Below are 26709 nucleotides of genomic sequence, written 5' to 3' on the forward strand. Positions count from 1 at the left end.
TTGACGTTTATGACAGAAACTACGTCAGTTTTTGAAAACAAAAAACTATTATAATTAATTTTTATTTGCGACAATCACAGATTTTTTTTTTTAGAAATTTGTATTTTTTAAGTAAGTGCGAAATTCAGAAGTAAAGATCTTGAATAACAATATAAAAGGTTTTTATTTTTAAGGAATCTTTTGATATTTATAACGGTTTACTCAATTAACGAGAATCCTAATTTTATAGCAGCGATATACATTCAAAAATTTTCTATTTTTCTAGTTATCTCTGCATGACAACGTTACCTTGTAACTCAAAAAACCACATCAGCCATCCACATTAAGAGATACTTTCGCCTTTCTACTCCTTTACATATTTCGGCCATCTTAAGTAGACCGACGATATCTTTATTTCATATATCTTTTGACATTTAATGTATACCATGTAAATTGTGCTCTTAGGGACCTTCATATAGTACAACTCTTTCAGCCACTACAATGTCATTTTTTCATATTACATGACTCTACCATAATAACTTTGAGATTTGGCTTTTGGTTGAAGACCAATTTAAAGGGACCAAGTTGTATTTATGCTTTTTACTAGATCGCTTTCTTTCTTCCTATTTTATCCAAATGGCATTTCATACTTACAATTTTGTCAGATCTGCCGCACGTTCACAACTATTTCCTTTACTTTGTATTCATAAGTCAAAAATAAAATTGTTTATATTTACTATATTCTTAATAACCTAAAGAGGAAGCATAGTGTTGGGATCATTGATTTTAACCATTAAAATTATTATCATTATTATCATTGTCTTTGCTGGTTCTAAAACGAAAATATTAGATCCGTGACCCCGCCATGCTTGAACTTAGAAAATGTTTTATAGACTTTTAATGAGTGGAATTATGGATAACTTCTTACCTTTTCGTCTCCTCCATCCTATAATAAAAAATTATACTTCAATTAAATAATTTTTTTCTTGCTAAATGCAAAAAAAAAAATACATTCATGCCGGAAAAAAACCTAATAAGCTGCTTAAAACATTTTAAAAAAATAAACAAATTTACATGTTTAATCGTAGAAGTGTAATTTTAAGGCAAAAACTGGAACTACTTTATTAATCTACTTTCAAAAAATATAAGGAACAATTGTAATCTAACTAATTTTGTAAATTTGTAAAGTGGATTAAGAACAAAGTGAAATAATTATTTACAGTGAAATGGCTCTTTTAATCAGTAAAAATACTCTTCGCCAATTTCTTAATCCAGTAATTTCCTTTACAAATTTACAAAATTAGTTTCATTACAATTTGTAATGTATTTTTCATGCATGGATCACGAATATTTTGTCCGCTTTTTCCAGCTCCTTGATGATTTTTGAAAAGAGAGCTTCGTTATGTTGCGAGAAACATTGCTCCGAGGTTTGATGTTCAAGAATTTTTATAATACCTAAAATAAATAAATAAATATACGACAAATTTCCTGCAAAAATTTATTTTAAGATAACCTTCCTCTTGCTGCCGAAGAATACCCAGGTTCAATCTGAGTCGTTTTTGAGTGATTTCAGACAAAAATTAAAAATAAAATTATATTAGTTGAACTGTTTCAGAGCAAATTGTGTCATTTGACGAGAGAGAAAAAAAAGAAATATTTTAATAGTTTGAAAGGAGATTAAAATAAAAAGAAGGGTACAGAAAGGATATTATTCATAAATTGTTAAACAAAGAATCATGTTTACTTCATGACAAATTATTTGCCTGGAACCGTTACAAAGATAAGAGATGAGCTTCTATTTATACATGTAACGTTATAAGATTTGTTTCATTTGTTGACAAGAAATTTTGATGTAATATTGACAGACATCTCATCCCTTAGATAATCGTAATACATTTTACAACCAGGATTTTTAATTGTGAATTACATAAAACTGTTGTATAAGAAAGTTTAGTATATTGTTCAGATCTTCTAACGATGATCCAAGCAATGTTTCTAAATTTGTTGTGATGCTGTCTTCAAGATTTAAGTTTAGATGAATGAAAAGTGGAACTCGAAAGTTATTGGATTGTTCATCTTGTTCATCATAACAAAGGTAATGTAGTGTTGTGCTTTGCTTTCATTGATTTTCCCATCATAGATTATTTTTAAGAAATGAAGTTTATTTAATATTAATATATTTTTTTTTTCATACACGGCTTGATAGGTACAAATCTTAGATAAACATTCTTTTAAGCTCCTTGAATTCGAAAACATTTTTTTGCTAAACATGAAAATCATTGTACGGTTTTATCATTTTTTGGGGGATCCTGTCAAAATCTCTTGGACAATCTAGTTTTTCTACTTTTTAACTAAAATTTTTTGAAATTTTGATAAATAATTGATATATGACATCCCAAAGTAAGTTTTAAATATCGGCTCTACGTTCAAGAGATTTTTAAGTCAAATTATTGGATAACAATTTCTCTTTCCTCATCTAATCCAACGTCTAAAGTCTTTTTGTATTTGTGCATGTCCACCAATTTTTTCCACTACAAATCAATAAGCCCTAAGCATTTTATAATCAAAAGCATTTTAAATACTTTATACACTAAGGTATGGTCAACATTAGTCATTATTAAAAAACAAGTTGATTAAAAATTTTGGTATATGTATTCGTAATTATGGCAATTTCACTGCAACTTCCCAAACATCGATCGAAACCTGAATTTTTTAAAATAAACATATAATTGTTCATCGTGTTTCTCTCTTCCTATTTCTAAAAAAATACCGAATTGAAAAGGCTTCTTCAGCCCAATCTTTCCATAATCTAATAAAATTTTGGTTTACGATAAACAATACTATTTAAAACGTAGAAGAAATGGATCAGCAGCTAAACAGACTACAAAAATAAATTAATTGTCAATACTGACAATGATGTTATTATTAAATTATTACGAAGCGTGTGTATTGGAAATTTTGAGATAGGGCATTCTCAGAACTATTACAATATTAAACGTTGATCGGAAATTGTCTTTGTCGAGAAAAGTATAAGACGATGTTAACTGAACAATAAATAAGGAGACAGCATTGAACTCTTGACTTAGTGCCTTTATGTATAAATGTAACTTTCAGTTACCTGAAAGTTAACATTAAAAGAAACCTGAAAGATTTCGTATTTTCAAATTGTGACAGTTGGGCCGAATGTGAAAAGGGACTATCGCAAAAAAGTGCTTTCCTGATTGAATTCCTATGTGAAAATTGAAATCAATTTCACATTAATAGAATTTATGACTGGCCCATTTTAAGAATATTTATTTTGGCATAAAACAATAAACAGTCATGCCTGTTTTGTGATCTTTAACAAAAACTTACAGTTTAAAATGTTAAGTATAAGGGTTGATTAAAAGCCAAAAGGTACACAAATCAGCGAGTACCAAACATTTAATTAATACTTCATTAATATTTAAGTAATTCTACCGCATTAATTTTCATTAATAAGTTATTTTTTAGAATTTATTAGATGTCACAGACCCTTATGCTGGCCATTTTCGTCTACAAAATATATGTTCAAGTAGCACTGTAGATTGACTGTAATATCTAGTTATTTATAATAATCAAACTATTAATTACAGGTTAAAAAGAAAAACCTTATAAAAAATAAAAAAAAATTATGAGGCTAAAAAATTCAAAACCTTTTTTAAAAAATGCTTACACCAACATACATCAATGATTTTGTTTATTTTATTTATTTATTTTTTTTTTTTTTGAAATAAAAGTCGTCGGTTTAAGTTCATTCTTCGATTAAAGTAATTGTTATTTTATGTAGTAGTCAAACGTTTATAATAATAGGTAATAATTATCTGGCTTTATCGCAAATAATATAGTTTTCTTCAATTACATTCTCAATCTAGGTATTCATTCCACAATGTTGTATATATGCAATATAAAGTAAATAAGATATGCATATTTTTAGGGTATTCCTGTATTTTTTACTATAAGTAAAATTAGGGGGTCTAAATTAAATTACAATTGAGAAATGAATAATTATTGTTGAATAATCTACTTGTTATAACTGTGTGTTATTTGTGCTCACGAATATTTCGGTAAGACGAATTCAAGACAGTAGCCGACTCTAACTTTGTCTTTTTCTACTTTAACATGCATGTACATATATGTGATTTATCATAAATATAACAAAAAAATATTATAAATGAATTGGCCAGCATAAGGGTCTGTGACATCTAATAAATTCTAAAAAATAACTTATTAATGAAAATTAATGCGGTAGAATTACTTAAATATTAATGAAGTATTAATTAAATGTTGGGTACTCGCTGATTTGTGTACCTTTTGGCGTTTAATCAACCCTTATACTTAACATTTTAAACTGTAAGTTTTTGTTAAAGAGATTTTTGTACCTTTTGGATAGATTTTCCTTTTTGTCTATTTTACAAAGTTACATATCTGCTTTGCAGATTTTTTTTTAAAATTTGGAATAAGCAATTCTATCATTTTAACCTGATAAGGTGTTAAGTCGGAACCGTAACTACCACTGGAGAGATCTTTTTAAAGAATGATTATAGTTGCGGTCCTCCAAACCATCCTCAACAACAATTTTTTTGAAAAAGCGTTTTGAATAACATAGGTAGGTATTTGTACGTAAATAGCAAAATTAAACTGCGATTTCAGTACTTCCTTTTAAGAGGAGTAAGAAAAATAAACTACCATTGCAGTACTTCTCCCTAAAAATCAAAGAGGCAAAGATTTTTTAATCGAACGACAATTCATTGATTTAAATAGGTTCACTCAGTGATAATTTAAACGATTGCAGTACTTCCTCTTAGTAGGTGCAAGAGCATCAGCAACGTAGAGGAGCTTTAACCACTTATTCGAGCTGAATTTTATCAAAATCGTACTAAGCATTATAGAAATATTGGTAATAATAGTTTTAGAAAGGGCCTTATTTGGGTGGGGCGAACTCCCCTCCTTATGAGGCACGGCGTCGAGACTTTTAAAGTGCAAATCTGTACAAAATTTCGATTCGAATGACATTTCATTCATGAAAATCGGTTCACGTGTCGATAATTTGAAACGATTGCTATACTTCCCCTTAACGAGAGTAAGAGCTGATCGCCGCTTGAATGTTACGTAGGGGAGCCCTAACCCTATCATCCTACCAAATTTTATCAAAATCGGGCCAAGATTTACAGAGTAATTAGTAATAATAATTTTGGAGGGGGCTTTACATAAAGGGGGCTAACTCCTCCCCCATTCTATGTACAGCGTCGAGACCCCCAAAAGGCACATCTACATAAAATTCCGAATCGAATGACACCTCATTCATGAAATTCGGTTCACGCGTTTAGGCGCTACGTTGTTTACAAAAAAGGTAACAACAAGAACAACAACAACAAGAACAAGAACAAGAACATTTTTTGAAAAAGCCGTTTTTGCTCATTTTCGGCAACTTTTTTCTCGAAACCTATACGATCTGGGTTGTTGCAAAAAAATTACAGTCATAAAGGAGGATTTGCTCTATATTTTAAAGAAAATTTGGGAATTTTATCTTTTATAGAAAAAGAGAAAAAAATTGTCAAAGTTGGGCGTTTTTCAACGTTACGCTTTTTCGTGCAGTTTTTGACGATCAACCCTTATACAACTGTCTGTCCTACCGGACAGTTTTAATTATGAGACACCCCACTCTTCTAGACACCTTGAAGTGGACGTCACAAAGATCTTCTCTCGTTTAAAAGATGGTGCTATGCATACAAAATTGGCAGAAGGCTACTGTTTATTAACATATAAAGTTATAACTCATATACAATATTTAAAAATAATCTTATTTGTAAAGATGTATCTAAGGCGATCATTCAGTTTTTAAAAATGTAAGTTCTTTAGGATTTGGAGATCCCTATCACTCCTTCCAGTGCCACATAAATAAATTGAGTGGCCAACCAATTAAGGTTATTTGGTAGTAAGTCCTGTAGAATCTTACTCAATAATGTTTCATAAAAGATCAGATTCTGACCATCTATGTACTTTGTGTAAATATCACAGTGATAATCTAAGTCACTTCTTTTTATGATGCCCTATGTTCAATTGTTTTAGGCTAATATATCTCTCAAATTATATTTTATACCATTTTGAGGAAGATGCACTCTCAATATTTATTGACAATAGACTCTAATTGTACGTAAACTGAATCATATCTTTCTTTACGTTCTCAAATCTTTAAAGTTAAAAAACTATGCAAAGTTAGCAACAGTTTTATTTGATTTATTTCATTATACCACCTTTCTTCACATTTTTTTTTTTTTTAAGTAAAATGATTGTGTCTAAATATTCTTACTACCACTTATTTGTCTATTTATCTATGTCATAACAAAAAGAGTTAGTTTATTTCTTATAATTATTTATATTATTTCGTCTTTTTTGTTTTTTGTTTTTTAATTAATGTTGATTCTTTGTAACTTGACTCAACCCCTGCTGTAAGAAATTTACCTTAAAAGCAATAAAAAGACTGATTGATAGATATTAAAAGAAAGATCACTCTTGTTATCTCCATGAAAAAAATGGCTGTCAGAAATAGAATATTTAAGATCAATTTGTTTTTTTGTTTTTTTTTTTTAAATTAAGAGACTTTTTTTTCTAAATTTTCTTTATTCAAAATATATGTTTCGCAATGGAGATGAACTTAAGATAAAGCACATCTAAATTGAATCCAACAAATTCACTAACATATTAACAATTAAATATTAAATTTTAATAACTTTTAGGACTAATAAATAATAAATTTTTAATTATTTACTTCAGTGAAAAAATTTAATTTCTACATGTCAAGTTGTCAAGTATTGAATGAAGGGTTACGCTAACTTTTGTAATTTACAAAAATCACGTTCTCTTAGAACAATAAAAAGACTCTACTCAGTTATGACAATTTAATAAGCAATGTAAGTTTCTACACCAATTATTATACTAGTTTTGTTTAAGGTATTTAGAGATATTGGAACAAAAATCATTTTAAAAAATAAATAATTTGTAACATTTCAATTTTTTTTTTTTTTTTAATTTAAGGCGCCTAATCATTTGAGGGTAATTAGAATTTTTTAAGTTTCAATCCCGACTTCCGAACAGCATTCTCTCGTTACAGGTAACATAGTGAGCAGTAAGAACCTCCTAGGAAAACAAATAAAAATAAAATTATAATCATTCAAATCATTATCATAATGAATTGCACTCTGATTTAAGCAGCAAATTTTTACATTATTTCATTCTTCGTTGGAGAAATATGAGAATAAACTAATAATTTTTTATTAAATGTAATTAAATCAACAATGCTTAATCGGAAGAAAAATGAACTAATTAATTTTTTACAGGTGGATTATTCTGGAGGTAATCGTCTGAGCCGAAATCATAATCGTAGATATAATGAAGATTATCAGCATCACAGAAATAATGGATATAGAAATAATGGATACAGATATAGAAATGGTCTCACTCGTGAAGAAGAAATTTACTTGAGAGAATATGCAAAAGCTTCACTTTATAATTCAAGACCAAATTTTCGTTGTCCAGCGAATGGACATTTTCCAGACCCAACGTCATGCGCTAGATTCTACATTTGCGAACATGGTAGAGCTAAGCACTATGTATGCAATCAATATACTGACGTTTATTCGGCAAAAAATAGATCTTGTATAAAGCAAGAGAATAAAACTTCATGTAGCCATTTCAATTGTAATTTTCACTCAAACGGAAGAAATTTCCGCCAGCACTATCTATACTCCACCTACGCCGAAGAACCGAGCATATTTGCTAGATGCAATCGAGGGAAACCAGATCGATTGTATAAATGTATTCAAGGAAATTCTTTCAACGAAAAAATACAACGCTGCGTAAAAGAATGCCGTTTTGGCGGAATAATAGCCTATTCAGGAAACTGCGATAAATATTTAAAATGTGAGATAAGCTTTTTTCGTTTTCGTCGCTACACAATCAAACCTTGCCCATCGGGTACATGGTTTAATCAGGACTTCGAACAATGTACTACAATTGGCGTAACAAGGCATTGTCCAAAAGTAAAACTACAACTTAACAAAAATATGACTCAAGAACGGTTGAATAACACAGTTAATACAACTCCTCCAAAGCGACTCACTACTACAAAACCTAAATCTCTCGGGGCGCAAACTACTGAACAACGAAACACTGCAACTGTTCATACAAGAGTAACAAGTAGGCATGATACAACAATTTCTAAAATAAATGTACCAGCAATAAATACAGAAACCGTAACGAGTGCAAAATATATAACAAAATACAGAGGTATGACCCCTCCAAGTGTTGTAACCACAACAAAAGAAAGAATTACAGACGCAGATTCTTTCATATCAAAAACGGAACATACAACTGCGGACCACCAGAAATATTCTACAGCACCAAGCAATAAAGAAGATTACGCAATCAAACCAACAACGAATACAAAAGCAAAACAAAAAACTGCACATAATAAAGAACAGACAATTACTGAATCTTCCACATTTAAAGCAACAACAAATAGTACAGCCCACTACAAATGGTTCACGGAAACTTCTGCACCGCCAGATATAACAGAAACCCGAGATGACAATTATCTAACAACTAACGTACCTAGCCAGAAAACGGAATATACTGACGAACCCGTTGAGCCTACGTCTATTCCACCAATAAGAACCAACACCAATACTACACAAAGACTTACAACAGTTAAGGTTTCAACTATACAAAAAGAAACCAAAAGAACAACAGAAAACATTCCAAGCACAGATTCTCACCAGAAAACTACTGTCACTACAAAAGCTTCATCCACCAATAGTGACCAATACCATAAAAGCACTAAACCTTCTGCACCGCCATATATAACAGAAACCGGAGATGAGAATCACTTCACAACTAACGTACCTAGCCAAAGAACAGAATATACTAACGAACCCGTTGGACCGGCATCCATTCCACCAATAAATACCAACACCTATACTACACAAAGAGTTACAACAGGTGAGGTATCAACTATGCAACCAGAAAGTAAAGCAACAACCGAAAACATTCCAAGCACAGTTACTCACCACCAACATACTGCCACTACAGCAGCTTCGTCTGCCACTAGTAATCAATACCACAAAAGCACTAAACCTTCTGCACCGCCAGATGTAACCGTAACCACAGATGAGGATCAAATCACAACGAATGTTCCTACACACGCAAAGGAATATACTAACGAACCCGTTGAACCTACATCCATACCACCAATGAATACCAACACTCATACTACACAAAGAGGTACAACAGTTAAGGTACCAACTATGCAACCAGAAAGTAAAGCAACCCCCGAAAACATTCCAAACACAGATACTCATCACCAACCTAGTGCCACTATAGTAGCTTCGTCTGCCACTAGTAATCAAAACGACATAACCACTGAACCATCTACACCACCACATGTAACCGTATCCATAGATGAGGATCAAATCACCACGAATGCACCTACACACGCAACGGAATACACTAACGAACACGTTGAACCTACATCCATACCACCAATTAAGACCAACACTTACACTACACAAAGAACAACGACAGTTGATGTTTCAACTTTGCAACCGGAAACTAAATCAACAACAGCAAACATTCCAAGCACAGATACTCACCACCAACCTACTGCTACAACAGTAGCTTCGCCTGCCACTAGTAATCAAAACCACATAAACACTGAACCTTCTACACCGCCAGATGTAACCGTAACCATAGATGAGAATCAAATCACAACGAATGTACCTACACACGCAGCGGAATATACTAACGAACCCGTTGAACCTACATCCATACCACCAATTAATACCAACACTTACACTACACAAAGAACAACGACAGTTGAGGTTTCAACATTGCAACCGGAAACTAAATCAACAACAGCAAACATTCCAAGCACAGATACTCACCACCAACCTACTGCCACTACAGTAGCTTCGTCTGCCACTAGTAATCAAAACGACAAAAGCATTGAACCTTCTACACAACCAGATGTAACCGTAACCATAGATGAGAATCTAATCACAACGAATGTACATACACACGCAACTGAATATACTAACGAACCCGTTGAACCTACATCCATACCACCAATTAATACCAACAATTACACTACACAAAAAGCTACAACAGTTGATGTTTCAACTTTGCAACCGGAAACTAAATCAACAACAGCAAACATTCCAAGCACAGATACTCACCACCAATCTACTTCCACTACAGTAGCTTCGTCTGCCACTAATAATCAAAATCACATAAGCACTGAACCTTCTACACCACCAGATGTAACCGTAACAATAGATGAGAATCTAATCACAACGAATGTACCTACACACACAACGGAATATACTAACGAACCCGTTGAACCTACATCCATACCACCAATGAATACCAACACTCATACTACACAAAGAGGTACAACAGTTAAGGTACCAACTATGCAACCAGAAAGTAAAGCAACCCCCGAAAACATTCCAAACACAGATACTCATCACCAACCTAGTGCCACTATAGTAGCTTCGTCTGCCACTAGTAATCAAAACGACATAACCACTGAACCATCTACACCACCACATGTAACCGTATCCATAGATGAGGATCAAATCACCACGAATGCACCTACACACGCAACGGAATACACTAACGAACACGTTGAACCTACATCCATACCACCAATTAATACCAACACTTACACTACACAAAGAACAACGACAGTTGATGTTTCAACTTTGCAACCGGAAACTAAATCAACAACAGCAAACATTCCAAGCACAGATACTCACCACCAACCTACTGCTACTACAGTAGCTTCGTCTGCCACTAGTAATCAAAACCACATAAACACTGAAACTTCTACACCGCCAGATGTAACCGTAACCATAGATGAGAATCAAATCACAACGAATGTACCTACACACGCAGCGGAATATACTAACGAACCCGTTGAACCTACATCCATACCACCAATTAATACCAAAACTTACACTACACAAAAAGCTACAACAGTTGAATTTTCAACTTTGCAACCAGAAACTAAATCAACAACAGCAAACATTCCAAGCACAGATACTCACCACCAACCTACTTCCACTACAGTAGCTTCGTCTGCCACTAGTAATCCAAGTCACATAAGAACTGAACCTTCTACACCACCAGATGTAACCGTAACCATAGATGAGAATCTAATCACAACGAATGTACCTACACACACCACGGAATATACTAACGAACCCGTTGAACCTACATCCATACCACCAATTAATACCAACACATACACTACGCAAAGAACAACGACAGTTGATCTTTCAACTTTGCAACCGGAAACTAAAACAACAACAGCAAACATTCCAAGCACAGATACTCACCACCAATCTACTTCCACTACAGTAGCTTCGTCTGCCACTAATAATCAAAATCACATAAGCACTGAACCTTCTACACCGCCAGATGTAACCGTAACAATAGATGAGAATCTAATCACAACGAATGTACCTACACACACAACGGAATATACTAACGAACCCGTTGAACCTACATCCATACCACCAATTAATACCAACACATACACTACTCAAAGAGCAACGACAGTTGATGTTTCAACTTTGCAACCGGAAACTAAATCAACAACAGCAAAGATTCCAAGCACAGATACTCACCACCAATCTACTTCCACTACAGTAGCTTCGTCTGCCACTAGTAATCAAAATTACATAAGCACTGAACCTTCTACACCACCAGATGTAACCGTAACAATAGATGAGAATCTAATCACAACGAATGTACCTACACACACAACGGAATATACTAACGAACCCGTTGAACCTACATCCATAGCACCAATTATTACCAACACTTATACTACACAAAGAACTACAAAAGTTGAGGATTCAACTATGCAACCGGAAACTAAATCAACAACAATAAACATTCCAAGCACAGATACACACCACCAACCTACTGCCACTATAGTAGCTTCGTTTGCCACTAGTAATCAATACCACATAAGCACTGAACCTTCCGCACAGCCAGATGTAACCGTAACCATAGATAAGAATCAAATAACAACGAATGTACCTACACACGCAGCGGAATATACTAACGAACCCATTGAACCTACATCCATACCACCAATTAATACCAACACTTACACTACACAAAGAACAACGACAGTTGATGTTTCAACTTTGCAACCGGAAACTAAATCAACAACAGCAAACATTCCAAGCACAGATACTCACCACCAACCAACTGCCACTACAGTAGCTTCGTCTGCCAATAGTAATCAAAACCACATAAGCACTAAACCTTCTACACCGCCAGATGTAACCGTAACCATAGATGAGAATCAAATAACAACGAATGTTCCTACACAAGCAACGGAATATACTAACGAACACGTTGAACCTACATCCATAAAACCAATTAATACCAAAACTTACACTACACAAAAAGCTACAACAGTTGATGTTTCAACTTTGCAACCGGAAACTAAATCAACAACAGCAAACATTCCAAGCACAGATACACACCACCAACCTACTTTCACTACGGTAGCTTCCTCTGCCACTAGTAATCAAAACGACATAAGCATTGAACCTTCTACACCACCAGATGTAACCGTAACAATAGATGAGAATCTAATCACAACGAATGTACCTACACACACAACGGAATATACTAACGAACCCGTTGAACCTACATCCATACCACCAATTAATACCAACACATACACTACTCAAAGAGCAACGACAGTTGATGTTTCAACTTTGCAACCGGAAACTAAATCAACAACAGCAAAGATTCCAAGCACAGATACTCACCACCAATCTACTTCCACTACAGTAGCTTCGTCTGCCACTAGTAATCAAAATCACATAAGCACTGAACCTTCTACACCACCAGATGTAACCGTAACAATAGATGAGAATCTAATCACAACGAATGTACCTACACACACAACGGAATATACTAACGAACCCGTTGAACCTACATCCATACCACCAATTAATACCAACACATACACTACTCAAAGAGCAACGACAGTTGATGTTTCAACTTTGCAACCGGAAACTAAATCAACAACAGCAAAGATTCCAAGCACAGATACTCACCACCAACCTGCTGCCACTACAGTAGCTTCGTCTGCCACTAGTAATCAAAACCACATAAGCACTGAACCTTCTACACCGCCAGATGTAACCGTAACCATAGATGAGATTCAAATCACAACGAATGTACCTACACACGCAACGGAATATACTAACGAACCCGTTGAACCTACATCCATAGCACCAATTATTACCAACACTTATACTACACAAAGAACTACAAAAGTTGAGGATTCAACTATGCAACCGGAAACTAAATCAACAACAACAAACATTCCAAGCACAGATACTCACCACCAACCTACTGCCACTATAGTAGCTTCGTTTGCCACTAGTAATCAATACCACATAAGCACTGAACCTTCCGCACAGCCAGATGTAACCGTAACCATAGATAAGAATCAAATAACAACGAATGTACCTACACACGCAGCGGAATATACTAACGAACCCATTGAACCTACATCCATACCACCAATTAATACCAACACTTACACTACACAAAGAACAACGACAGTTGATGTTTCAACTTTGCAACCGGAAACTAAATCAACAACAGCAAACATTCCAAGCACAGATACTCACCACCAACCTACTGCCACTACAGTAGCTTCGTCAGCCACTAGTAATCAAAACCACATAAGCACTATACCTTCTACACTGCCAGATGTAACCGTAACCATAGATGAGAATCAAATCACAACGAATGTTCCTACACACGCAACGGAATATACTAACGAACACGTTGAACCTACATCCATAAAACCAATTAATACCAAAACTTACACTACACAAAAAGCTACAACAGTTGATGTTTCAACTTTGCAACCGGAAACTAAATCAACAACAGCAAACATTCCAAGCACAGATACTCACCACCAACCTACTTCCACTACAGTAGCTTCGTCTGCCACTAGTAATCAAAATCACATAAGCACTGAACCTTCTACACCACCAGATGTAACCATAACCATAGATGAGAATCTAATCACAACGAATGTACCTACACACAAAACGGAATATACTAACGATCCCGTTGAACCTACATCCATACCACCAATTAATACCAACACATATACTACACAAAGAGCAACGACAGTTAATGTTTCAACTTTGCAACCGGAAACTAAATCAACAACAGCAAACATTCCAAGCACAGATTCTCAACACCAACCTACTGCCACTACAGTAGCTTCGTCTGCCACTAGTAATCAAAACCACATAAGCACTGAACCTTCTACACCGCCAGATGTAACCGTAACCATAGATGAGAATCAAATCACAACGAATGTACCTACACACGCAACGGAATATACTAACGAACCCGTTGAACCTACATCCATACCACCAATTAATACAAACACTTACACTACACAAAGAACAACGACAGTTGACGTTTCAACTTTGCAACCGGAAACTAAATCAACAACAGCAAACATTCCAAGCACAGATACTCACCACCAACCTACTGCCACTACAGTAGCTTCGTCTGCCACTAGTAATCAAAACCACATAAGCACTATAGCTTCTACACTGCCAGATGTAACCGTAACCGAAGATGAGAATCTAATCACAACGAATGTACCTACACACGCAATGGAATATACTAACGAACCCGTTGAACCTACATCCATACCACCAATTAATACCAACACATACACTACACAAAGAACAACGACAGTTGAAGTTTCAACTTTGCAAGCGGAAACTAAATCAACAACAGCAAACATTCCAACCACAGATACTCACCACCAACCTACTGCCTCTACAGTAGCTTCGTCTGCGACTAGTAATCAAAACCACACAAGCACTGAACCTTCTACACCGCCAGATGTAACCGTAAGCATAGATGAGAATGAAATCACAACGAATGTACCTACACACGCAACGGAATATACTAACGAACCCGTTGAACCTACATCCATACCACCAATTAATACAAACACTTACACTACACAAAGAACAACGACAGTTGACGTTTCAACTTTGCAACCGGAAACTAAATCAACAATAGCAAACATTTCAAGCACAGATACTCACCACCAACCTACTACCACTACAGTAGCTTCGTCTGCCACTAGTAATAAAAACCACATAACCACTGAACCATCTACACCACCACATGTAACCGTAACCAATGATGAGAATCTAATCACAACGAATGTACCTACACACGCAATGGAATATACTAACGAACCCGTTGAACCTACATCCATACCACCAATTAACACCAACACTTACACTACACAAGGAACAACGACAGTTGAGGTTTCAACTTTGCAAGCGGAAACTAAATCAACAACAGCAAACATTCCACACACAGATACTCACCACCAACCTACTGCCACTACAGTAGCTTCGTCTGCCACTAGTAATCAAAACCACATAAGCATTGAACCTTCTACACAACCAGATGTAACCGTAACCATAGATGAGAATCTAATCACAACGAATGTACATACACGCGCAACTGAATATACTAACGAACCCGTTGAACCTACATCCATACCACCAATTAATACCAACACATATACTACACAAAGAGCAACGACAGTTAATGTTTCAACTTTGCAACCGGAAACTAAATCAACAACAGCAAAGATTCCAAGCACAGATACTCACCACCAACATACTGCCACTACAGTAGCTTCGTCTGCCACTAGTAATCAAAACCACATAAGCATTGAACCTTCTACACAACCAGATGTAACCGTAACCATAGATGAGAATCTAATCACAACGAATGTACATACACGCGCAACTGAATATACTAACGAACCCGTTGAACCTACATCCATACCACCAATTAATACCAACACTTACACTACACAAAAAGCTACAACAGTTGATGTTTCAACTTTGCAACCGGAAACTAAATCAACAACAGCAAACATTCCAAGCACAGATACTCACCACCAATCTACTTCCACTACAGTAGCTTCGTCTGCCACTAGTAATCAAAATCACATAAGCACTGATCCTTCTACACCACCAGATGTAACCGTAACAATAAATGAGAATCTAATCACAACGAATGTACCTACACACACAACGGAATATACTAACGAACCCGTTGAACCTACATCCATACCACCAATTAATACCAACACATACACTACTCAAAGAGCAACGACAGTTGATGTTTCAACTTTGCAACCGGAAACTAAATCAACAACAGCAAAGATTCCAAGCACAGATACTCACCACCAACCTGCTGCCACTACAGTAGCTTCGTCTGCCACTAGTAATCAAAACCACATAAGCACTGAACCTTCTACACCGCCAGATGTAACCGTAACCATAGATGAGATTCAAATCACAACGAATGTACCTACACACGCAACGGAATATACTAACGAACCCGTTGAACCTACATCCATAGCACCAATTATTACCAACACTTATACTACACAAAGAACTACAAAAGTTGAGGATTCAACTATGCAACCGGAAACTAAATCAACAACAACAAACATTCCAAGCACAGATACTCACCACCAACCTACTGCCACTATAGTAGCTTCGTTTGCCACTAGTAATCAATACCACATAAGCACTGAACCTTCCGCACAGCCAGATGTAACCGTAACCATAGATAAGAATCAAAAAACAACGAATGTACCTACACACGCAGCGGAATATACTAACGAACCCATTGAACCTACATCCATACCACCAATTAATACCAACACTTACACTACACAAAGAACAACGACAGTTGATGTTTCAACTTTGCAACCGGAAACTAAATCAACAACAGCAAACATTCCAAGCACAGATACTCACCACCAACCTACTGCCACTACAGTAGCTACGTCTGCCACTAGTAATCAAAACTACATAAGCACTATACCTTCTACACTGCCAGATGTAACCGTAACCATAGATGAGAATCAAATCACAACGAATGTTCCTACACACGCAACGGAATATACTAACGAACACGTTGAACCTACATCCATAAAACCAATTAATACCAAAACTTACACTACACAAAAAGCTACAACAGTTGATGTTTCAACTTTGCAACCGGAAACTAAATCAACAACAGCAAACATTCCAAGCACAGATACTCACCACCAACCTACTGCCACTACAGTAGCTTCGTCTGCCACTAGTAATCAAAACCACATAAGCACAATACCTTCTACACTGCCAGATGTAACCGTAACCATAGATGAGAATCAAATCACAACGAATGTTCCTACACACGCAACGGAATATACTAACGAACCCGTTGAACCTACATCCATACCACCAATTAATACCAACACTTACACTACACAAAAAGCTACAACAGTTGATGTTTCAACTTTGCAACCGGAAACTAAATCAACAACAGCAAACATACCAAGCACAGATACTCACCACCAACCTACTTCCACTACAGTAGCTTCGTCTGCCACTAGTAATCAAAATCACATAAGCACTGAACCTTCTACACCACCAGATGTAACCATAACCATAGATGAGAATCTAATCACAACGAATGTACCTACACACACAACGGAATATACTAACGATCCCGTTGAACCTACATCCATACCACCAATTAATACCAACACATATACTACACAAAGAGCAACGACAGTTAATGTTTCAACTTTGCAACCGGAAAGTAAATCAACAACAGCAAACATTCCAAGCACAGATTCTCAACACCAACCTACTGCCACTACAGTAGCTTCGTCTGCCACTAGTAATCAAAACCACATAAGCACTGAACCTTCTACACCGCCAGATGTAACCGTAACCATAGATGAGAATCAAATCACAACGAATGTACCTACACACGCAACGGAATATACTAACGAACCCGTTGAACCTACATCCATACCACCAATTAATACAAACACTTACACTACACAAAGAACAACGACAGTTGACGTTTCAACTTTGCAACCGGAAACTAAATCAACAACAGCAAACATTCCAAGCACAGATACTCACCACCAACCTACTGCCACTACAGTAGCTTCGTCTGCCACTAGTAATCAAAACCACATAAGCAATATACCTTCTACACTGCCAGATGTAACCGTAACCAATGATGAGAATCTAATCACAACGAATGTACCTACACACGCAATGGAATATACTAACGAACCCGTTGAACCTACATCCATACCACCAATTAATACCAACACTTACACTACACAAGGAACAACGACAGTTGAGGTTTCAACTTTGCAAGCGGAAACTAAATCAACAACAGCAAACATTCCACACACAGATACTCACCACCAACCTACTGCCACTACAGTAGCTTCGTCTGCCACTAGTAATCAAAACCACATAAGCATTGAACCTTCTACACAACCAGATGTAACCGTAACCATAGATGAGAATCTAATCACAACGAATGTACATACACGCGCAACTGAATATACTAACGAACCCGTTGAACCTACATCCATACCACCAATTAATACCAACACTTACACTACACAAAAAGCTACAACGGTTGATGTTTCAACTTTGCAACCGGAAACTAAATCAACAACAGCAAACATTCCAAGCACAGATACTCACCACCAATCTACTTCCACTACAGTAGCTTCGTCTGCCACTAGTAATCAAAATTACATAAGCACTGAACCTTCTACACCACCAGATGTAACCGAAACCATAGATGAGAATCTAATCACAACGAATGTACCTACACACACAACGGAATATACTAACGAACCCGTTGAAGCTACATCCATACCACCAATTAATACCAACACATATACTACACAAAGAGCAACGACAGTTAATGTTTCAACTTTGCAACCGGAAACTAAATCAACAACAGCAAAGATTCCAAGCACAGATACTCACCACCAACCTACTGCCACTACAGTAGCTTCGTCTGCCACTAGTAATCAAAACCACATAAGCATTGAACCTTCTACACAACCAGATGTAACCGTAACCATAGATGAGAATCTAATCACAACGAATGTACATACACGCGCAACTGAATATACTAACGAACCCGTTGAACCTACATCCATACCACCAATTAATACCAACACTTACACTACACAAAAAGCTACAACAGTTGATGTTTCAACTTTGCAACCGGAAACTAAATCAACAACAGCAAACATTGCAAGCACAGATACACACCACCAACCTACTTTCACTACGGTAGCTTCGTCTGCCACTAGTAATCAAAATCACATAAGCACTGAACCTTCTACACCACCAGATGTAACCGTAACCATAGATGAGAATCTAATCACAACGAATGTACCTACACACACAACGGAATATAATAACGAACACGTTGAACCTACATCCATAAAACCAATTAATACCAAAACTTACACTACAAAAGAAGCTACAACAGTTGATGTTTCAACTTTGCAACCTGAAACTAAATCAACAACAGCAAACATTCCAAGCACAGATACACACCACCAACCTACTTTCACTACGGTAGCTTCGTCTGCCACTAGTAATCAAAACGACATAAGCATTGAACCTTCTACACCACCAGATACAACCGTAACCGTAGATGAGAATCTAATCACAACGAATGTATATACACACGCAACGGAATATACTAACGAACCCGTTGAACCTACATCCATACCACCAATTAATACCAATACTTACACTACACAAAAAGCTACAACAGTTGATGTTTCAACTTTGCAACCGGAAACTAAATCAACAACAGCAAACATTCCAAGCACAGATTCTCAACACCAACCTACTGCCACTACAGTAGCTTCGTCTGCCACTAGTAATCAAAACCACATAAGCACTGAACCTTCTACACCGCCAGATGTAACCGTAACCATAGATGAGAATCAAATCACAACGAATGTACCTACACACGCAACGGAATATACTAACGAACCCGTTGAACCTACATCCATACCACCAATTAATACAAACACTTACACTACACAAAGAACAACGACAGTTGACGTTTCAACTTTGCAACCGGAAACTAAATCAACAACAGCAAACATTCCAAGCACAGATACTCACCACCAACCTACTGCCACTACAGTAGCTTCGTCTGCCACTAGTAATCAAAACCACATAAGCACTATACCTTCTACACTGCCAGATGTAACCGTAACCGAAGATGAGAATCTAATCACAACGAATGTACCTACACACGCAATGGAATATACTAACGAACCCGTTGAACCTACATCCATACCACCAATTAATACAAACACTTACACTACACAAAGAACAACGACAGTTGACGTTTCAACTTTGCAACCGGAAACTAAATCAACAACAGCAAACATTCCAAGCACAGATACTCACCACCAACCTACTGCCACTACAGTAGCTTCGTCTGCCAATAGTAATCAAAACCACATAAGCACTATACCTTCTACACTGCCAGATGTAACCGTAACCGAAGATGAGAATCTAATCACAACGAATGTACCTACACACGCAATGGAATATACTAACGAACCCGTTGAACCTACATCCATACCACCAATTAATACCAACACATACACTACACAAAGAACAACGACAGTTGAGGTTTCAACTTTGCAAGCGGAAACTAAATCAACAACAGCAAACATTCCAACCACAGATACTCACCACCAACCTACTGCCTCTACAGTAGCTTCGTCTGCGACTAGTAATCAAAACCACACAAGCACTGAACCTTCTACACCGCCAGATGTAATCGTAACCATAGATGAGAATGAAATCACAACGAATGTACCTACACACGCAACGGAATATACTAACGAGCCCGTTGAAACTACATCCATACCACCAATTAATACCAACACTTATACTACACAAAGAGGTACAACAGTTAAGGTACCAACTATGCAACCGGAAACTAAATCAACAACAGCAAACATTCCAAGCACAGATACTCACCACCAACATACTGCCACTACAACAGCTTCGTCTGCCACTAGTAATCAATACCACATAAGCACTAAACCTTCTGCACCGCCAGATGTAACCGTAACTACATATGAGAATCAAATCACAACGAATGTACCTACACACGCAGCGGAATATACTAACGAACCCGTTGAACCTACAGCCATACCAGCAGTTAATACCAACACTTACACTACACAAAGAACAACGACAGTTGAGGTTTCAACTTTGCAACCGGAAACTAAATCAACAACAGCAAAAATTCCAACCACAGATACTCACCACCAACCTACTGCCACTACAGTAGCTTCGTCTGCCACTAGTAATCAAAACCACACAAGCACTGAACCTTCTACACCGCCAGATGTAATCGTAACCATAGATGAGAATGAAATCACAACGAATGTACCTACACACGCAACGGAATATACTAACGAGCCCGTTGAAACTACATCCATACCACCAATTAATACCAACACTTATACTACACAAAGAGGTACAACAGTTAAGGTACCAACTATGCAACCGGAAACTAAATCAACAACAGCAAACATTCCTAGCACAGATACTCACCACCAACCTACTTCCACTACAGTAGCTTCGTCTGCAACTAGTAATCAATACCACATAAACACTGAACCTTCTGAACCGCCATATGAAACCGTAGCCACAGACGAGAATCAAATCACAACGAATGTACCTACACACGCAAGGGAATATACTAACGAACCCGTTGAACCTACATCCATAACACCAATTAATACCTCAACTTACACCACACAAAAAGCTACAACAGTTGATGTTTCAACTTTGCAACCGGAAACTAAATCAACGACAGCAAACATTCCAAGCACAGATACTCGCCACCAACCTACTGCCACTACAGTAGCTTCGTCTGCCACTAGTAATCAAAACCACATAAGCACTGCACCTTCTACACCACCAGATGCAACCGTAACCATAGATGAGAATCAAATCACAACGAATGTACCTACACACGCAACGGAATATAGTAACGAACCCGTTGAACCTACATCCATACCACCAATTAATACGAAAACCTATACTGCACAAAGGGATACAACAGTTGAGGTTTCAACTATGCAACCAGAAAGTAAAGTAACCCCCGAATACATTCCAAGCACAGATACTCACCACCAACCTAGTGCTACTACAGTCGCTTCGTCTACCACTAGTAATCAATACCACATAAACACTGAACCTTCTACACCGCCAGATGTAACCATAACAATAGATGAGAATCTAATCACAACGAATGTACCTACACACGCAACGAAATATACTAACGAACCCGTTGAACCTACATCCATACCACCAATTAATACCAACACTTACACTACACAAAGAGCCACGACAGTTGAGGTTTCAACTTTGCAACCGGAAACTAAATCAACAACAGCAAACATTCCTAGCACAGATACTGACCACCAACCTACTGCCACTACAGTAGGTTCGTCTGCCACTAGTAATCAAAACCACATAAGCACTGAACCTTCTACACCGCCAGAAGTAACCGTAACCATAGATGAGTATCAAATCACAACGAATGTTCCTACACACGCAACGGAATATACTAACGAACCCGTTGAACCTACATCCATACCACCAATGAATACCAACACTTATACTACACAAAGAGGCACAACATTTAAGGTACCAACTATGCAACCAGAAAGTAAAGCAACCCCCGAAAACATTCCAAGCACAGATACTCATCACCAACCTAGTGCCACTACAGTAGCTTCGTCTGCCACTAGTAATCAAAACCACATAAGCACGGAACCTTCTGCACGGCCAGATGTAACCGTAACCACAGATGAGAATGAAATCAGAACGAATGCACCTACACTCGCAACGGTATACACTAACGAACCCGTTGAACCTACATCCATACCACCAAGTAATACCAAAACGTACACTACACAAAAAGCTACGACAGTTGATGTTTCAACTTTGCATCCGGAAACTAAATCCACAACAGCAAACATTCCTAGCACAGATACTCACCACCAACCTACTGCCACTACAGTAGCTTCGTCTGCCACTAGTAATCAAAACCACATAAGCACTGAACCTTCTACACCGCCAGAAGTAACCGTAACCATAGATGAGAATCAAATCACAACGAATGAACTTACACAGGCAACGGAATACAATAACGAACTCGATGAACCTACATCCATACCACCAATTAATACCGACACTTATACTACACAAAGAGATACAACAGTTGTGGTTTCAACTATGCAACCAGAAAGTAAAGCAACCCCCGAAAACATTCCGAGCACAGATACTCACCACCAACCTAGTGCTACTACAGTAGCTTCGTCTGCCACTAGTTATCAATACCACACAAGCACTGAACCTAACGCAAAGCCAGATGTAACCCTAACCATAGATGAGAATCAAATCACAACGTATGTACCTACACACGCAACGGAATATACTAACGAACCCGTTGAACCTACATCCATACCACCACTTAATACCAACACTTATACTACACAAAAAGCTACAACAGTTGAAGTTTCAACTTTGCAACCGGAAACTAAATCAACAACAGCAAACATTCCAAGCACTGATACTCACCACCAACCTACTGTCACTACAACAGCTTCGTCTGCCACTACTGATCAATATCATATAAGCAGTGAACCTTCTGCACCGCCAGATATTACTATAACTGTGGATGAGCCCCATTTTAGAACTAATGTACCTAGCCACAAAACGGAATATACTGACGATCCCGATGAATCTATTTCGAACCCACCAATTAATACCAACACCTATACTACACAAAGAGGTACAACAGATGAGGTTTCAACTATGCAACCAGAGAGTATAGCAACCACAGAAAACATTCTAAGTACAGATACTCTTCACAAAACTACTGTTGACGTTTCAACTTTAACCGTAACCGGGGATGTGTATCACTTCACAACTAATGTACCTAGCCAGAAAACGGAATATGCTAACGAACCCTCTAAATCTACATCAGTCCCACCGCTAAATACCAACACCTATACTATACAAAGAGCTACAACGGATGAGGTTTCAACTACGCAATCTGAGTCAGAAACAACAATAACATACACTCCAGTCACAGGGCGATTCGACAAAACTAGTGTCACTTCCGCACATTTAACTTCTGGTCTGGCCACTCTATCTTATAACACTTCTTGGGCAGATTTTTTAACAATTGGTCCTACTTCACTTATTAGGAAAAAAAAATCGCATTCCTATTCTTCGGATAGCACATTCCACCAAGTTTACCCATTTACCTCTACGATTTTTCCTTCATCTTCTGAAATCTCTAATAATGCGAGCATAGTTTCAAGCAATTCAGGTGTACAATCAATTAGCGGGAAACTTTTAAGCAGTGATTACTCTGGTGTATCATTAGAGCCAACTTCTGCATTTACTGTTTCTAAAGTTCCCATTACTACTGCAACTATTGATGATTTTGAACCTAGTAAAAATAGTTTAACGCCAAGTAATCATGTCAATAGTACGCCGAGTACTGAGTTTGAAGTCGTTTTCAAAAGACCATCAACGGCGTCTCCACAAGCGTTTGTTCCTCCTTTTGCAATCTATCACACGCCCCCTCCGAATGAAACGCTGATACCTTTTAGAAATCCAGCCAAGCTGGCTTTGAACTGATTCTATACCCCCTGAGAATCGCCTGTTATTCAACATCTACAAAATCGTACAAATACTATTCTATCGAATGCACTTGGATAACTTTTGTTGGCAAACAGTCTTTTTAAACCTGCGAACAAAACTAATGAAATACCATAAACATTAAAAAATTAACGAAACTATGTATTTTAAAATAAAATTTTACGGATTTTAGACGTTAACATTAGATATTATTTTATATTTGTTTGCAAACTCAACACTAATAGTGAAGTGTTCTAAATATTATGACATTAAATTCGTTTGTTTGTTACAAATAAAAATAATGTCTATGTAATCCACATGTTTTCTTAATTATAAACATATGTAATTGATGAAAATTGACTTATTCATTTAACCAAAGTAAAACAAAACAAAAAACTGGCGTGCTATACCTCGAAAAATAAAGCACCTCGGACCTTACTACATTTTAAAATAAGTTTCTTTATTTATGAATGTACATTTAATTCAATTATTTATTTTTTTAATTTTGTAATTAACGTTTTTTTAAAGCGCTTTCAATGAAATCAACTTTTTTCAGGCAGATTTTTTTCCATCAAACAAGTTTAAGAAAACGAAAAACTTAAATTCTATTAGAAAAAAAAAAATCTTATGTGAACGCTTGCAAAACTTTTCCTGACAACAAAGCTCAATGTTCAAATTCTTACATTTTCTTTGAATTTTTAAAACATATTAATTTATCTCTAACTTTATATGTACTTTCTAAAATCATTACACTTTAATGACACTTTGGAGGGAAGTCTACGCCATCCTCTCCAAGAAATTGCACTAAAACAAAGTTTTATAAAAACTTGCTAACAATTTGAAACCTCTTCTCCTTACTCTTGCAAGGATTAAGAGAAATAATATTTATTTTCATGTAAAAACAAAAAACATAAATCATGCTCTGTGTTGTCTAGATGGTAGATCTGATCCGGCTATTGTCTGCGTTCCACTATTGTCAGATAGTTCGGCCATTAAACAGCCACTAACTATTAATTCTACGTAGACGTTCCCTTCTCTAATACGTCATGGTAATCTGTTTTATAACAGTTAAAATATTGTTTTATTTCACTTGATATAGTGAAAACTACAGATAAATATTGAAACACCCAGTTAATTTTGGTTTTTTAGCTAAAACATATTAATTAATTCACACGTTAAATATAGATAATTATAAGATCTACGCCCATTAAAATTTATCTTACGATCTCTGGAACGACTCAATTTATTCATTCGACCAGCTTGTCTAATCGATGGTTCTAGCGTCTCTTGCTGCCAAGTTTGTAAGAAGGTTCTTTAGAGAGAGGTTGATTTTTATTGTCATGTTTACTTTGTCTATCAGCTCTTTCTAAAATATTTATATTAGAAATCCATGTCCATTGTAAGAATGAATTCCAAAAAAATGGAAAAATAAATTTATGTCACAATATTATCTCAAAATTTTGTAAATTTCAATAAACGTTTAGTTGAAGGTTTTTTTTTTAACTTTATTTATTGTTACTTCAGTACATTTCCGCAACAATTGAAGCTGATATAACATGACACTTATATGTATTAGTACGTGAGTAGCTTGATGGGAGAATTCACCCAATAGTGAATCTCCTTAAGAAGAGCATATCACTGTAACGTACTGGCACTTACTTCATTAAGAAAATCACGTAGTCACCGGCGTTTCAAAAGTCTCGGTGGATTTCTTGTTAATGCAGTAAGTTGAAAAACTAGAGTGTTAGGATTTAAGAAAATTGATGGGTGGAACTTAACGTAGCGATTTCTAGCAGCTTCTGAAACATAAAAATATCTCAACGCAAGGTACAGTTAGAAACAAAATAAGAAACATGAGCGATTCGACGAGTTTTTTTGATTGAAAAGATAGAATTTTGTAGATGTTAATAGCTTTGGAGATTTAGGTATTAAAAAATATAATTAAAGGAAAATTAGAGGTACACTCACAAAAATTAAAGAGCAAAAATTGGAAAGCATTTTTAGATTGCTGCCATTATAACTT

The 26709-nt window shown here is 36.3% G+C and overlaps 1 protein-coding gene across 1 annotated transcript; it reads left to right on the top strand.

Moving 5' to 3' along the window:
- Positions 1-1176: 1176 nt before the first annotated feature.
- Positions 1177-26178, top strand: LOC141457758 (uncharacterized). Its single transcript, XM_074134988.1, has 2 exons — positions 1177-2074; positions 7338-26178. Exons 1-2 carry the CDS (start codon positions 2015-2017, stop codon positions 24684-24686), a joined length of 17409 nt encoding a protein of 5802 aa, XP_073991089.1. The 5' UTR covers positions 1177-2014; the 3' UTR covers positions 24687-26178.
- The last annotated feature ends 531 nt before the right edge of the window (positions 26179-26709 follow it).

The sequence above is a fragment of the Rhodnius prolixus genome, unplaced genomic scaffold (assembly GCF_049639745.1).
Source record: "Rhodnius prolixus isolate KJV_2025 unplaced genomic scaffold, Rpr scaffold_5, whole genome shotgun sequence".
NCBI lineage: Eukaryota > Metazoa > Arthropoda > Insecta > Hemiptera > Reduviidae > Rhodnius > Rhodnius prolixus.

Bases quoted from the DNA above. Each gene is read 5' to 3' on its own strand.
- LOC141457758 (XM_074134988.1), top strand. From the start codon at position 2,015: ATGAATGAAAAGTGGAACTCGAAAGTTATTGGATTGTTCATCTTGTTC. The intron at 2,075-7,337 runs GTAATGTAGTGT...AATTTTTTACAG, and splicing joins TCTTGTTCATCATAACAAAG to GTGGATTATTCTGGAGGTAA.